Source organism: Hylobates moloch, unplaced genomic scaffold (assembly GCF_009828535.3).
Source record: "Hylobates moloch isolate HMO894 unplaced genomic scaffold, HMol_V3 SCAFFOLD_4, whole genome shotgun sequence".
NCBI classification, from domain to species: domain Eukaryota; kingdom Metazoa; phylum Chordata; class Mammalia; order Primates; family Hylobatidae; genus Hylobates; species Hylobates moloch.
Window position 1 is genome coordinate 159541809 of NW_026652279.1, and position 17000 is coordinate 159558808.

General features: G+C 41.7%; 1 protein-coding gene across 1 annotated transcript in view; it reads right to left on the minus strand.

The window, feature by feature from the left end:
• Positions 1-17000, minus strand: part of SLC15A1 (solute carrier family 15 member 1) — a 71098-nt gene that overhangs the window by 14956 nt on the left and 39142 nt on the right. Inside the window, exons 9-18 of the mRNA XM_032149197.2 lie at positions 16330-16412; positions 12959-13045; positions 12316-12405; positions 10320-10364; positions 10195-10227; positions 10025-10113; positions 9139-9220; positions 6579-6698; positions 5417-5567; positions 3636-3681 (exon numbers count right to left, since the gene is read on the minus strand). Of these exons, the coding sequence (XP_032005088.1) occupies positions 3636-3681; positions 5417-5567; positions 6579-6698; positions 9139-9220; positions 10025-10113; positions 10195-10227; positions 10320-10364; positions 12316-12405; positions 12959-13045; positions 16330-16412 (826 nt within the window). The remainder of the gene's footprint in view (positions 1-3635; positions 3682-5416; positions 5568-6578; positions 6699-9138; positions 9221-10024; positions 10114-10194; positions 10228-10319; positions 10365-12315; positions 12406-12958; positions 13046-16329; positions 16413-17000) is intronic.

The following is a 17000-nucleotide window of genomic DNA, read 5'->3' on the forward strand; positions in this document are numbered from 1 at the left end:
TCTCTATTATTTTGTGTTTTAGTGCTAACTAGTAAAAGCTAAAATCAGGAATTATCAAAGTTGTGGCTACTGGGGACTGGAGACTGGTTGAAAGTTGAGGTGAACAGGAGACCTACTCTCATTCCCCACAGTTTATTCTCATTAAAGATTTATTTATAGTAAATTGGCTTTTGGGGTGTACAGTGCTATATAAATTTTAACATTATTTTGATTTATAAATACTGTCACAATCAGAATACGTGGACCCCAAAATTGTGCTACCCCATAGTCAAACCTTTCCTCCACTCCTAACCCAGGCCGATCACTAATGTGTTCTGTGTCCCTGGAGTTTTTGGCTTTCTGTGTCCCTGGAGTTTTTGGCTTTCTGCGAATGTCATGTAAATGGAATTATACAATTATTCTGTTAATGCCGCTTTTTTGGGGGGAGTGGGACTGGGCAAGAGAACAATTTCCGTTTTTAACCACAGAGCTACGGCAGAAGGAACCAGTGAGCTGTCCCTCCCTTCCCCTTCTCCACATTTCCAATCACAGGTGTGAGAAAAGGAACTCCAGCCCAGGGCGGGACCAGCCCCTCCCCACACCCTCAATGTTTAAGAAGTAAAAGTGTGTAATTTTTTGAGGCTGGCTTCTTCCACAGCACAATGCATTTGAAATGCATTCACATCGTTGTATCAAGTTTGTTCCCTTTTTTGCTGTGTGGTAGGTGTTTATGCATCCTCCATTGAAGGACATTTGAGTGATTTCCAATCTTTGGTGATTATAACCAGAGCTTCTATAAACATTCATGTGTGGGCTTTTATGTGAACACAAGTTTCCAGTTCTCTAGGGTAAATATCTACGAGTGGGATGGTTGGGTAACACGGTGAGTGTTTACCTGTATAAGAAACTGCCAAACTGTTTTTCAGAGGGGCTACAGCCTCTTGTCCTCCAACCGGCAGTGCAAGGGAGTTCCAGGTGCCCCGCATCCTCACCAACACTTGGTATTGTCAAGGTTAAAACAATTATTACAGCCACCTGATAGGTGTGTTGTAACTCATTGCGGTCTTCATTTATATTTCCCTTAATAAGACCAGTGCTATTGTTCATGTGCTTATTTGGCATGTGTGTATATCTCCTTTGGTGACAAATGTGTTCAAATCTTTTGCGTTTTTAAATGGGTTATGTAAAATTAAATTTAAATTAAGATTACACAAATTTGCTGTGAAAGAAGCCAGCCTCAAAAAGTTGCACACTGTATAATTCTATTTACATTGAGTTTTTAGAGTACTTTACATATTTTGGATACAAGTTCTTTGTCAAATACATGATTTCTAAATATTTTCTCCCAGTTTGTAGCGAATCTTTTTATTCTCTTCAGAGTGATATTGGCTGGGTGCATGTATCCAAATTTGTATTCAAATCTTAGTGTAGGCCCAGCACAGTGGCTCATGCCTGTAATCCCAGCATTTTGGGAGGCTGGGGTGGGAGGACTGCTTCAGCTCGGGAGTTTGAGACCAGCATGGGCAACACAGTGAGACACCACCTCTACCAAAAGTAAAAATCAGCTGGGCGTGGTGGTACACGCCTGTAATCCCAGCTACTTGGGAGGCTGAGGCAGAAGGATCACTTGAGCCCAGGAGGATGAGGCTGCAGTGAGCTGTGATTGCACCACTGCATTCTAGCCTGGGCAATAGAGCAAGACACTGTCTCAAAAAAAAAAAAAAAAAAAAAAGAAAAGGTGACATTGACAGAACAAACATTTTTAGTTTTGGTGAACTCTATCAAGTTTTTCTTCTACAGATTGTTTTTGATGTCATATCTAAGAACCCAAGGTCACAAGAGTTTATGTTTCTTATATAAATTTTATAGTTTTATATTTTACTTGCAGATCTATAATCAATGTTGGGTTTTCATGTAAGATGTGTAAGAATTTAATAAAATTTTTATATGTGAATTGTGTATAAGATCTGAGGTTTAGGTGAAGTTCATTTTTTACATATGAATGTTCAAATGTTTCAACACTGATTGTTGAAAATACTTCCCTTAATCCATTGAACTGTCTTTGCACCTTTGACAAAAATCATTTGGTTGGGTCTAGATTATTCATTCATCTATGCATCTATTTCTTTGCCAATACCATTTTGTCTTGATTGCTGTAACTTTATAGTAAGTTTTAAAACTAGTGGTAGTAAGACTCTTCCAACTTAATTCTTTTTCAAAAGTATTTGAACTGTTCTAGTTCCTTTGCCTTTCCCTATACATTTTAGAAGCAGCTTTTTTATACCAATAAAAATAATGCTATGATTTTGATAGGAATGGCAATAAACCTATATAGGTCAGCTTGGGGAGAAGTAACATCTTTACTATATTAAATCTTCTGATCAATGAACACAGCTGTCTCTCCATTTATTTAGCTTTTCACTGATTTCTTTCATAAGCAATTTTGTAGTTTTCACCACTCAAATCCTGCACGTTTTGTTAGATTTATATCTAAGTATTTCATATTCTGTGGGGGGAGATAGTATACACGAAATGGTTGTAAAATTTCAGATTCCAACTCTTCATTGCTAGTACATTGAACAGTGATGGATTTTGTTTTTGTCCTGTGTCCTGTGACTTTTCTAAATTCACTTATTGATTCCATGAGCTTCTTTTGGTAGAGTCCTGGGGACGTTCTATATAGACAATTGTCATCTATAAGTAGAAATTTATTTATTTATTTATTTGCATTGGTTTATTTTGAGACAAGGTCTCATTCTGTCACCAGGCTGGAGTGCAGTGGCAGGATCACGGCTCACTGCAGCCTCAACCTCCCCAAGCTCAGGTGATCCTCCCACCTCAGCCTCCCGAGTGGCTGGGATTACAGGCACACACCACCATACTCAGCTAATTTTTTTTTTTTTTTTTTTTTTTCGGCCAGGTGGATCAGAACACAATCACTCACTGCAACTCTGTCTCTGCCTCAGCCTCCCGAGTAGCTGGGATTACGGGCGTGTGCCATCACGCCTGGCTAATTTTTTTTTATTTTTATTAGAGACGGAGTTTCACCATGTTGTCCAGGCTGGTCTCGAACTCCTGGGCTCAAGAGATCTGCCTGCCTCAGCCTCCCAAAGTGCTGGGATTACAGGTGTAAGCCACCACACCTGGCCAATTGGAAATATTTTTATTTCTTCCTTTCTAATCTAGATGATTTTACTTCTTTTTCTTGTATCTTTGCTCTTGCAACCAGAGGATGTTTAATAGAAGTGGGGAGGGTGGAAAAATCTTACCTTGTTCCTGATCTTAGTGGAGAGCTTTTAGACTTTCACCATGAAGTATAATATCAGCTCAAGTTTTTGTAGATGTCTTTTTTCAGGGTAAGGAAGTTCCCTTCTATTCCCAGTTTGCTGAGAGTTTTTGTCATGAATGGATGCTGAATTTTATCAAATGCTTTTTTAAAATCAATTGATAAGATGATGTACATTTTCCTCTTTAGTTTATTAAGATGATGGGTTATATGGATTGATTTTTTGGGGGGAATATTGAGCCAGCCTTACATTGTTGGGACAAATCCTATAATCTCATTTTATATCGTTGTTACCTTTGGACTTTACTATGGGTATGCATTACTTTCATAAGAAGCTGATAAAACTTAAATTTTAAAGAAATATACATACCTGATTCCATTTTCTCCTTTTTCTGGCTTCTGGTTAAGACCATCCTCTACCTGAGAGAGGAAACAGTAATATAAAAATATTTTCAAAATAATATTCATTAGAATGAGTTCAGATGAATATTTTAGTCTTTGAGAAGGTGGTATTGACACTTATCCTAGGACCTAAGGACATGGTTACATTAGAAGGGCTCTGGAGGCTGGGCACAGTAGCTCATGCCTGTACTCCCAGCACTTTGGGAGGCTAAGGGAGGAGGATCACCTGAGCTTAGGAGTTTGAGACCAGCCTGGGAGACATAGCGAGACCTTGTCTCTATTAGAAATTAGCCAGGTGTCAAAGCACACTTGTAGTTCTAGCTACTCTGGAAGCTGAGGTGGGAAGGAGAATCATTTGTTGAAAATGATTCTTGAGTCTGTGACGTCGAGGCTGCAGTGAACTGTGATCCTGCCACTGCACTCCAGATGGGGCAACAGGGGGAGATCCTGTCTCAAAAAAAAAAAAAAAAAAAAAAAAAAAAAAAAAAAAGAGGGTTTCTGGGCCAGGCATGGTGGTTCATGCCTGAAATCCCAGAGTTTGGAAGGATCTCTTGGGGCCGAGAGTTTGAGACCAGCCAGTCAGCATAGTAAGATCTTGTTGAAAGTGAAAGAAAGAAAGGAAGAAAGAGAAAGAGCAAAAGAATGGATGGATGGACGGACAGAAGGAAGGAAGGAAGAAAGGAAGGAAGGGAGGGAGAGAAGGAAGGAAAGGGAGAAGAAAAGAGAAGAGAGAAAAGAAAGGAAGGAAGAAGAAAGAAGAAGGGTTCCATTTCTTCAGCCTTGATTTTCTTTAAAGCTAACATGAGCCTCTACAATTTTTGATCATTGGTTGCCGGTGCTTCCACAGAACACTACTCTCTCCAAAACTTTGGAACAAGCCACTCAGCAGCTCCCTAATTAAGCAAATGACCAAGAGTCTTAATTCCATATTGCAGTTCCCTAGAAGCTCACTTAAATGCACTTTACAGAATGCCCACAACTCTACAACTCTTTCATTTAGTTCAACTATACCTTCATAGCTGCTGCTTTTTTTTTTTTTTTTTGAGACAGGGTCTTGCTCTGTCACCCAGGCTGGAGCACATTGGCATGAACATGGCTCACTGCAGCCTCTACCTCCTGGGCTCAAGCAATCCTCGCACCCCAACCACCCAAGTAGCTGGGACGACAGGCATGCACCACCATACTCAGCTAATTTTTAAAATTTTTGTAGAGACAGGGGTCTCACTATGTTGTCCAGGCTAGATTTCATAGCTTTTTATGTGCAAATGACATATTTAGATCTCTGTATTTTCTCATCAAATATTTTGTATGTATAGTATTTTATTGCTTTTACCTGGTAGGCTTATTATACTTTTTCAGAGACTGCTCTAATTTTCTGACTAGTGCAAATTTTTAAATTCAGTGCAATTAATTATGTATTTTAAACTATCTGAAAAAGTCCCTGAGAATTCACATATGTACTCTGTGTGACTTCTGTACACACGTGCACGCACATTCGTGCACAGACCCAATACAATGTCCACAAGTTGTCTTTTTAGAAATTTCAATTAATATTAACTTTTCCTATCCACCAGTCATACTTTTATTGGAAGTCTGACGGGTGTTCTTGAAGTCTTGTGTTCCAGAAGAAGGAAGAAATTGAGGATGATCTAATATAACACTATATGGGAGTAAAACAAAGTCACACCATAAAAATTTTGGCCTCCAGTATCACAAACAGCAAAGAGTCAGCTGTAGGTGTTCACACACTTACCACCTGGTAGTGATTGGGGGCCCACACTAGAAGCGTGTGGCGCTGGCCCTGCTTGAAGCCGTCAGTTACGGCAGTAACTGGTGATCCAGGAGAAGAAATGTTTATACTTGTCAGTTTGTTTACATCAAAAGTCATAAATGCATTTGTCTATAGAGGGAGGCAAAGAGGCATAGTTAATATCACAGAGTCTCAGCACTATGCAACTGAACACTGGAACGGCAGTTATCTGATATTCCCCATTTCCAAGTTCATGTTCATAGATACCAAAAAATGCCTGTGGGGAGTTGGCATTTATTTGCCTCAGCTTCCCACCCACCCTTACAGACTCCATCATGAAGTTTTTAGTACCACCACAGGAACCATACTTTTCACCAAGCATCTTACTTTTATTTTGCTTTTATAAAAATAAATACTATGAGAATAATTTCTACTGTTAGGCAAAGAACAGCACCAGGGCAAAAGCAACAGCCCTGGTGAAAATCAATACTGGTCTGCTCCAAGCATTAGGAATCAGGCTTTTTGTTTTTACCTTCAAGATTATTAGTTTGGCAAGGTCTAAGGTTATGGTGCTCAACCATGGCTAAACAGGAACGAGACTGGCTAAATCTCAACATCTCTGGGGCTAGGGCTGGGCACGGTGGCTCATGCCTGTAATCCCAGCACTTCGGGAGACTGAGGCAGGCCAATCTCTTGAGGTCAGGAGTTCGAGACCAGCCTGGCCAACATGGCAAAACCCTGTCTCTACTAAAAATACAAAAATTAGCTGGGCGTGGTGGCATGCACCTGTAATCCCAGCTACTTGGGAGGCTGAGGCAGAAGAAATGCTTGAACATTTGTGGAGGCGGAGGCTGCAGTGAGCCAAGATTTTGCCACTGCACTCCAGCCTGGGTGACAGAGCGACAGAGCAAGACTCCATCTAAAAAAAAAAAAAAAAAAAAATCTGCATTTTAACGAGCTCCCTGGGTGATCTGCATACACAACACATAACATAGTGTGGAGAACACTGGTTTAGAATATAGCCAACATGAGATCAAGATCCTTAGTTCACTTCTGGGCTGGCCTTGGCATTTACACAAGGACCAAGAAAATCAGCTTCTCTAAATCCTATTATAACGGGGTCAGAAGATGAAAAAGAAGGCAGCATTTCCTTCTACTTACTTGAGACATTGGGTCAAGTGTCACCATCTCTCCAGGAAGAGATATATTCATGGTATTGTTTCCTATATTCAAAACTTTAATTTGGACTTCGTTTCCTTTGGGGAAGACTGGAAGAGTTTTCTGAGCAAAATAAAAGAAAATTGGCAGTGGGGTCTTCAATACAACATGGAAAGTCATCTTAGCCCTGACAAGGGGGCGCTTTCCCCCAGCTGTGAAAAGATGTGCTGGCTGAGACATGCCAGGTGTCTCCCAGTAAGCGGCCAATCACAGACCTCGTGGCACCCACAGAAATGACTTTTGCAGGGAATATTGAAGTGATATGGTTTGGCTGTGTCCCCACCCAAATCTCATCTCCAATTGTAGATCCCATCATTCCCGGGTGTTGCGGGAGGGAATCAGTGGAGATAACTGAATCATGGGGGTGGTTTTCCCCGTACTGTTCTTGTGGTAGTGAGTAAGACTCATGAGATCTGATGGTTTTATAAGGGAAAACCCCTTTCACTTGGTTCTCACTCTCTTTTTGCCTGCAGCCATGCAAGATGTGCCTTTCACCTTCTGCCATGATTGTGAGGCTTCCCCAGCCATGTGGAACTGTGAGTCCATTAAACCTCTTTTTCTTTGTAAATTACCCAGTCTTGGGTATGTCTTTATCAGCAGCGTTGAGAATGGACTAACACATGAACGAGTCAGAAAGACGCTGCTCTTAGTCTTATCTAGCCACTTCCAGGCCACAGGCTGCCAGGATATGAAGCCAAATATCTGAGGGCTCCGAGTCACTATAACCTAAACAAATATCCCTCTTGTCATGACACCTGAGATCTACCGTCACCCGACTCCAGTGTTCTCCTGTAAGTCTGGAAGCCCAGTCCCCAGCCCTAGACGCAGCAGTGTACACATCTCACAAATGCCTGATGCTCTCCTGCCTCCATACCTTTGTTCAGAGTTTTTGTCTTTTTTCTACAATGCCCTCTTTTAAAACCCAGTGTCACTGAAGCAATCTGTGTCCACCTTAGCCCACAATTCATCTTCCACAAAGCTAGCTATGTCCAAGAGGAGCATGAGTACCGCCATGTTCATGGCGGCACTGTTCGCAATAGCCAAAAGGTGCAGGTAACCCAAGTGCCTGTGGGGGGTGAATGGATGAACAATGTGGTGTATACACACAATGGGATTAGTATTCAGTTTACAAAGGAAGAAAATTCTGACACAGTCTGCAACAGGAGGAACCTTGAAGACAATATGCTCAGTGAAATTAGCCAGTCACAAAAGGACAAATACCATATAATGCCACTCATAGGAGGTGCTAGAGTAGTCAGATTCATACAGTCGGAAAGCATACATCCAAATTGATGGGGCTAGGGAAAGGGGAAATGGGAGTTGTTTAATGGGTACAGAAGTTCAGTTTTTTAAGATGAAGAATTCTGGAGGTTGACTGCACAACAATGGAAAGGTACTTAACGCTACTGAACTGTACACTTTAAAATGGTTAATACATGACTGGGCATGGGGGCTCATGCCTGTAATCCCAGGACTTTGGGAAGCTGAGGTGGGAGGATTGATTACCAGCCTGAGCAACATAGGGGAACCCCGGCTCTACAAAAAAATTTTAATAAATTAGTCGAGTGTGGTGGTGCATGCCTACAGTCCTAGCTACTCAGGAGGCTGAGGTGGGAGGATCGCTTGAGCCCAGGAGGTTGTGGCTGCAGTGAGCATGATTGCACCACTGCATTCCAGCAGCCTAGGCGACAGAGTGAAACCCTGTTTTAAAAAATTAAAAAAAAAAGAATATGGTAAATGTTACGTTATATATATATATATACCACAATTAGTTTTTTTTTAATTTAAAGATATTAAAAGAGCTGCTCTGCCTATGGAGTAGCCAGTCTTTATTCCTCTACTTTCTTAATAAACTTGCTTTCACTTAAAAATATAAACAAACAAAGATATTAAAAGAGAGAGAGAGGGGGAGGGAAGAAACGAGAGAAAGACAGAGAGAGAGAGAGGCAAATAGAGGGAGGAAGTGGTGGGGGATGGTGGGGAGTGGGAAGAGACTCTTACCCACCACATAGCCCTGTTTCTAGGAGCTTATCTCAGACTACCAGCATTAGGAGTCTAGTTTAGCCCACTGCGAGTCCAGCAGATGTGTGGATTAACTTAGAAACCAATCGTTTTTAGAAACACTAGAATTCAAAATACATTCTCACACCAAAAAGACCATTTACACACATTTGAAGTGATGCTTGTTTGTAAGTGATGAACTTCTTTTAACCAGATCCCCTGGGAGTTCAGATTGTGAAGGAACACGTTCTGTGAACTTCTTGTCCATTATAAAAACTGTATTATAAATGCAAGCTACTTATGTAAGCCTTTTTCCCCTACTGAAGCCCACCCACTTTACCCTCACACCCATGGTGCCTCCCACTGCCCACAGCTCCAGGGCTCAGTTTGCAGAGAAAGACTTTGGCCTCCTCTAATCCCCTTCATCCTGAAGAAAGAAGATTCTGAACGCTCTACCTACATCCACTAGGAAAGGACATGGGAGAACCAGGGGACAACTCACATCGATTTCCACCTGCACGATGGCAGCCACCACAAAGGCCATGGAGGCCAGGAACATGCCGACTGTCATCTTCTTCAAGGAGCTGATGGGACAAGAGAAGAGTGACTCTCAACCAGTCTCACATAGATGAGCTAAGCTAAACCCCCACCCCCATCATCCCCCCAACAAAACTGAATTCCCTCCAAAAACATGGGCTTGAAAGCACCTCTCCCCCTCTTGGTCATGGATTCATGAGGATTCAAGGAGGATAAGTGGAATATAGCTTCTTGTTTGCTTATTTACTTTTTTTTTTTTTTTTTGAGACAGAGTCTCTTTCTGTCACCCCGGCTGGAGTGCAGTGTCACAATCTCAGCTCACTGCAACCTCTGCCTCCCAGGTTCAAGCAATTCTCATGCCTCAGCCTCCAGAGTAGCTGGGATTACAGGTGAGTGCCACCACACCCAGCCAATTTTTTGTATTTTTAGTAGAGATGGGGATTTGCCATGTTGGCCAGGCTGTTTCTCGAACTCCTGACCTCAAACGGTCTGCCTGCCTTGGCCTCCCAAAGTGCTGGAATTACAGGCGTGAGCCACTGTGCCTGGCCTGTATATTTACATTAATTTCTAGAAACTATAGTTCAGGTTTTCCTCCAGATTACAATGACCATTCCTATCATCTGCGTAGAGAAGAAAGCCTTGATTAAAGGCCTTTTCAGGCTGTCACTCACAGCATTTTTATTTTAAAGAACATTTTCAGAAACATCAGCACACGAACATTTGTTTTCTTCCTTCTTCAAAACCCTACCCTCTAGGTGGGGTTGCAGGAAGGGCTGCAGGCTGAGTGCAGCCCATCTGCAAAGCCCTGGGACCAAGGGAGCTTCAACCAACCCAACCCACCCATCACCTACGTGAAATTGAAGCCACATTTTGCAATGAGAGGGTAAAGCACAGCATCGAAGACCGGGACCATGATCACAATCAGGATGGCATTCACGGTCTGCAGAGGAAGTGGAGGAGAAATGGTAAGCTTGTCTCAAAGAGGACTCTGATCCCTGAAAGCAACTTACATGTCTTCTACCTGCATCTGATCAGGCTGAATTTCAAGAGCTCCCTAAAAAGAGAGGAAAACAACCTCATTGAGAAATGTCATGAAAGGGAAGAAGAAAGGGGACAAAGAAACCAACACAAAGGAGTCAAACTTACGATTTTCCCGGACATAGTTGTTGCCTGCAGTGTCCACCTGGAGCCCTTAAAAAGGAATAAATTTGCTGTATTATTTGGGGATGTGGGTTTTTAAAATTTTACAAGTCAATAGTGAGTCTTTTCCAAATCAGGAATGAGGTCTGACATGTTATGGGATTTGAAGTTGTTTTAAACATCAAGTTAATCTCCCAGCTGTATTATAACACTAGGTCAAAAGAAACAGGTTGCATTTCTAGTGTACGAGTGAACACAATATGGAGTGCTCCAACCCCTCCTGAAGCCGCACAAAGCACTACCCTGAGATGAAGCTATCCCTAGGAAATACAAAAATGCATTTCTGAGGCTCGTTGGAAAGCATGGTGTCATCTGCAAGGTGAAAGCAGCTGTGTACATTGCGGATGGTCCATATTCACTGCCATCCAAGATTCAAAAATATTATTGTTAACAGCCGTTTTGACAGTCTAGGCTGACCCCAACTAGATCTCCATCAAGAGTGTGGTGGATTTACACCTGGGCAGCCCCTTTACAGTCAACCTATTTCACAGTGAAAGAGGACCCAGGACAGGTAAATATGATTATGTCCATGGAAGACTAAACATGTAAATGCTTCCGTATGAATCCATCAACTCCACTAGAAAGACATCATAGAAAGTCAGGAAATTGGCCAGGTGCAGTGGCTCATACCTATAATCCCAGCGCTTTGGGAGGCCGAGGTGTGTGGATCACCTGAGGTTAGGAGTTCGAGACCAGCCCGGTCAACACAGCAAAACCCCATCTCTACTAAAAATTAGCCAGGTGTGGTGGCAGGTGCCGGTAATCTCAGCTGCTCGGGAGGCAGAGGTAGGAGAAACGCTTGAACTTGGGAAGTGGAGGTTGCAGTGAGCCAAGATCGTGCCACTGTACTCCAGCTTGGGTGACAGAGTGAGACTCTGTCTCAAAAAAAAAAAAAAAAAAAGAAAAAAGAAATCTACCCCCATTTGAGTTCTTCATATAGGCCAGTCACTGAGTACCTTATGGATGTTCTCACACTGGACCCTCACAGCCTTGAGGAGGGTGATTAGCACGCTTTGGGAAGTGTTAAGAGTTATTACAGCCACTCAAGCCTCACAGCTACCAGGTGAGGAGTGTGTTTCCAGAGCAAGCCTCATTCCAGGGACCAGCTCCTGTCCGCATGCAGCTCGGCCTCCCGGGTCCGTCTGACACATCTCAAACTCCTACTTTCAAATGAGGAGATGAATGTGTACACTCACATTTCTCCCAAGCAATGCTTTATCCCTATCATCATCCTCCCTGCTCAAACCACATGTGTTCATAAGTTTTTTTTAACTCCAGTTTCTAAGAGAAACAATATCTATTTTTTTGTTCTTAAACCAGGATTGATCTTTAAAAAAGAAACACTATCTGATTACTTCGGTTACTGAGCCCCATGCACTGAGTTGTCTAACATGATTGTGAAAAATTCCTGGGTATGTGTCTTAGGACTGTGGTAGAAAGAGACAACAGGTCACCTGCCGGGTTCTAGGTCCCTGCTCAGAGAGGAGTCATTCTCCACCCCAGGATGGTACTTCTAGCCCAAGCATTCCATCTTACAGTGGAAGAGATCAAGTCCTTCTCCATTTACGTATGGACTCCATAAAAGGCAATGTATCTTGTTACCATGCTGTATTAGTAGGAAAACAAACTCTTGACTCTCAGCTTTGATTGGAAGAGTCCTGGATGAAATCTTTCCCGACGCTACTTGACTTGACCTCATCCAATTGTCTTCATTGTTTAGCAACAGAAGTGTGGATAGAACCACCTAGAATTGCTTTTGTTTTTGTTTTGTTTTGTTTTTTACAATAAACTCAATGTGATCTAACAATTAAACAGGTGAAATATAAATGAGAAACTGGAAGAGCACTTTTTAGGTGTGAAATATACAGTGAGCCTTGGTACCTGGCAGTGTGGGATGTGCGCTTGCTCAGTGGAGAGGAGCGGAAGCAGAGTTTCACATTACCTGCTGGTCAAACAAGGCCCAGAACATTGGGAGTGGAATATACAGGAACATCACCCTCGTAACCATCTTAATTTGGGAGATAAGCCGCTCCTGTAGTTGGAGTGAGGAAGGGACAAATCAGCCACACCCTGTGTCCTGTGCCACTCACGGCTTACAGGTGCTGCTGATTTCAGTGGAGACACAGGTATTTGCATCTAGAGACAAGCTGGGAGGTGATTAATCCAAAACATACTGCCACAGTTTTCTTTAGAAAATCGAAAATGTCTAAACTATTTAAAATATGAGTGAAAACATCTATTTAGGAGGTAAATTATGTGAACTTACTAAATGTAAATCTCACCACCGCAGTCACTACTGCTTGACTCTCCTATATTCAAACTAAGGTTATGTGATCCCAATTACATATAATTAATGCCAGATTATACCAAATGAAAAACTATGAAAAGGTAGTATTCTTTCCAGGTCTATTTATCAAGTTCTTTCAATTAAAAACATGCACTCATGAATAGTTTTATTTAATATGCTATAAAGGTTCAGAAGGTATCACTGATCATTTTGTCCATGTAACCTTAATCCGAATTGAGATTTTGGGTGTTCACTTCCTGGGGGAATCAGGGTCATTGTAGCAATGACAGTTACTTACATCGTATTTCTCTTTAGCCCAGTCCAGCCAGTGCTCCCTCTTGGGAAATGCCTTACTCCGGTGCCTAAATCTATTCTTGATGGCAAACTGAAGGAAGGAAGAAAAATCAAATTTCCAAATAGGACCAACAACTTTATCAGGGAAGCACATTCCAATTAAACTACCTTTAGTAGAAAAATATACTTGTGAGGAAAGCAAAATATACCATTGTATCTACTAGTATATGAGCACTTATTTCTATTAATAGTCTCTTTCCAACTAAGAACATTTGAGTTGGGGTGAACAGAATTAAGCTGCGTCTACTTTACTTTCTAGATCCTCTAGAGAAGCACGCCCAATAGAAATAGAACACTTTTGCAATTTAAGTTTTCTAGTAGCCAGCTTAAAAAGTGAAACAGGTGAAATTCATTATACATTTATATAACATGATAAACCCCACTATGATTTTAATAGGTAATCAATATTTAAAAATTAGTAAGAATTTTTACCTTCTTCTTTCATATTGTCTTCAAAATCCAGAGAATATTTTACACTTATGACATAATCTCAGTTTGTTTGTTTTTGAGACAAGGTCTTGCTCTGTCGCCTAGGCTGGAATATAGTGGCACTGTCTTGGCTCACTCAGCCTTGACCTCCCAGGCTCAAGTGATCCTCTCAGCTTGGCCTCCCAAGTAGCTGGGACCATGGGTATGTACCACCATGCCTGGCTAATTTCTTGATTTTTTTTTTTTTTTTTTTTTTAATGGAGACAGGGTTTTGCCATTTTGTCCAGCCTGGTCTCAAACTCCTGAGCTCAGGTGATCCACTCGCCTCAGCCTCCCAAATTGCTGGGGTGGCAAGAGCCACCATGCCCGGCCAGCATATCTCAATTTGGATGCTAGATTTTTATTAGAAATACTTGATCTGTATTTAGGTTTTATAAAGTTCGTGTTTGAAAAACCAGATTTACACACTAAGTTGTTTCAAACATACTTAAAAGCCTTCCAATAACTGAACTGAGTAAGAACACACTACAGAGAAATACATTTATTAAAAAAATTAAGGCTATAGGGAAACATTTTAAGATATAATAACACAGGTCAGAAAAAATACGATGGCCCACCCATCATAAAATTAGGGGCCACTAAGATTCCTTGTTAGTGTTGTTTAGGAAAAAGTCCTTTGGGAAGAGTAAAGTGCATTTGCAATGACACAAGAGGTGAGGCTAGTGGAGGCTGGAGGCATGAGTGTGATCGAAAGGCAGTAAGTTGGCCAGGCGCAGTGGCTCACACCTGTAATCCCAGCACTTCAGGAGGCTGAGGTGGGCAGATCACTTGAGACCAAGAGTTCAAAACCATCCTAGCCAACATAGCAAAACCCCATCTCTACTAAAAATACAAAAATTAGCTGGGCGTGGTAGTGTACGTCTATAGTCTCTGCTATTTGGGAGGCTGAGGCTGAGGCAAGAGAATTGCTTGAATCTGGGAAATGGAGGTTGCAGTGAGCCGAGGTCATGCTACTACACTCCAGCCTGGGTGTCAGAGTGAGACTCTGTCTCAAAAAGAAAAAAAAAAAGAAAAGAAAAGCAGTAAGTCGAAGCTACAGGCTGACTTTAGGATACTTCGCAATACAGTTCTCATGACTCTAAATAGCTTGAAGTTGTTCTTCTGGGTTTGAACTAAGTTGTCAATGACTTGTTAGGGAAGGACTTGGATAGGTAATTGGTAAGGTCCTCTCTTTGCTTGGAAAAAGCTTTTAGGTGGGAACAGGTTTAATGTTAGAAGAAAAGAGTACAGCTGCCCTTGAAGGGATTTTTTTTGACAGGGAGAGGGCACATTTATTTCAAAAAGTGAAATACAACACAATACAACAATCTAATAGTACAATACAATTGAAATATAATACAATAATCCCAGCACTTTGGGAGGCTGAGGCGGGCGGATCACCTGAGGTCAGGGGTTTGAGGCCAGCCTGGCCAACATGGCAAACCCTGTCTCTACAGAGATAGAAAACTTAGCCAGGTGTGGCGGTGTGTGCCTGTAGTCCCAGCTACTTGGTAGGCCGAGGCAGGAGAATCGCTTGAACCGGAAGACAGAGGTTGCAGTGAGCTGAGAGTGCACCACTGCACTCCAGCCTGGGCAACAGAGCAAGACTCCGTCTCAAAAAAAAAAAAAAAAAAAGAAATGAAATATAATACAATAATCTAATGCAATAAGGCCAGGTAAGATAAAGTAAGCAATCTAAAATTATCTTAAGGCTGCCTTTTCATCCAAAAGATTCACACATGTGGTTTTTTTTTTTTAAATAAATGACACATTTACCTCCAGTTATACAACACATACAGTATGTTCACTAAAAAAATGGGTATTGTATAAGAAAAAAATTATTTGATTCCATTATCTAAGGATTCCTACTGTCAACATTTATTTCCCACCCACAAATGTATGTATATATGCATATACTATGGAGGTGCTTATGGAAGAAACCATATTCTGCACATTCCTATCACCAAATATTCTTTAAAAACAAGACTGCTCCTGGCTGCATGCTATGCCAGAGATGAACTGTAAGTTCAGCACCAACTTTCTATTTGCAGCAATTTGTGGGCTTACGTTTTTGCTATTATAAATATTACAATGATAATCTTTGTATATGAGTCTGTGTTCACTTTTAAAATCTTTTTCTTACTCTAGTTTTGTTTTGTTTTGTGGTGGAGTCTCCCTCTGTCGCCCAGGCTGGAGTGCAATGGTGCAATCTCAGCTCACTGCAACCTCTGCCTCCCAGGTTCAAACAATTCTCCTGCCTCAGCCTCCCGAGTAGCTGGGATTACAGGCACCCGCCACTATGCCTGGCTAATTTTTGTATTTTTAGTAGAGACAGGTTTCACCATGTTGGCCAGGCTGGCCTCGAACTCCTGACCTCAAGTGATCCGCCCGCCTCGGCCTCCCAAAGTGTTGGGACTATGGCCGTGAGCCACAGTGCCTAGCCTATTTTCTTACTCTTAATTCTTGAAAGCAGCATGACTGACGGAAGCATCTGAACACCTGAGACTCTTGTTACACACCGCCAAATTGAGCCTCCCCATTTTTGATTCACTGCTCCCTGACAAACCTCAAGCACTGTTCTGCCATTTTGACAGATAAGGAGTCACTTTGATTTGCTTTTCTTTGACCAATGATCTTATTTTATAAGCTCAAGAGCCATTTCCATTCCTCCCTTATTATGTTCTGTTTGTGTCTTTTTCCATTTAGAAGAAACTGCAATTTATTGAAATAGTTAAGAACACTAAAAATATACTTAAAGGAAAGTCAAAGCTTAAATTTTAATTTAAAGGAAGTAGAAGGTTCTGAGGTGGTTAAATGGCCTTGAGAAAGAGCAGCTGAGATACTTACACCGATGCACTTGGCCACTTTACCCATGATGTTGCCCTGTGGCTTGAACTTCTTGTACATCCCACTGCCAAGGACAAACACAACTAGATAGGGCAGAAGAAGACATGTCAGCAAAGCATGTGCCCGAGCGACCTGTGGCCTAGAGAGATGCGCCTTTATTTGAGTTATAACTTTGTTTTGGGATAATGGGATTACTTGTGGAATGGGTTTACCTTCCAACCTCACAGTTTAGAAAGTGCTTTTAACTCTCGCAATCCACAAAAACCTCTGAGTAACGTTATGTTTGTGTTCTAATACGCAAACTTTAAGCCTAATATCATCTACTTCCCATAACTTAAGGTAGCTCACGTACACTCACACAGCTATTTAAGCACAAGTTCTATCTCTACTTAAAGGGAGACAAAAGGAATCAGTACTTTCATATAACACATTAATGTACTATTCTACTAAGACAATAAATGGGGCCAGGCGCGGTGGCTCAAGCCTGCAATCCCAGTACTTTGAGAGGCTGAGATGGGTGGATCACTTGAGGTCAGGAGTTTGAGAGCAGCCTGATCAACATGGTGAAAACCCGTCTCTACTAAAAATACAAAAATTAGCTGGGTGTGGTGATGGGCACCTGTAATCCCAGCTACTCGGGAGGCTAAGGCAGAAGAATTGCTTGAATCCAG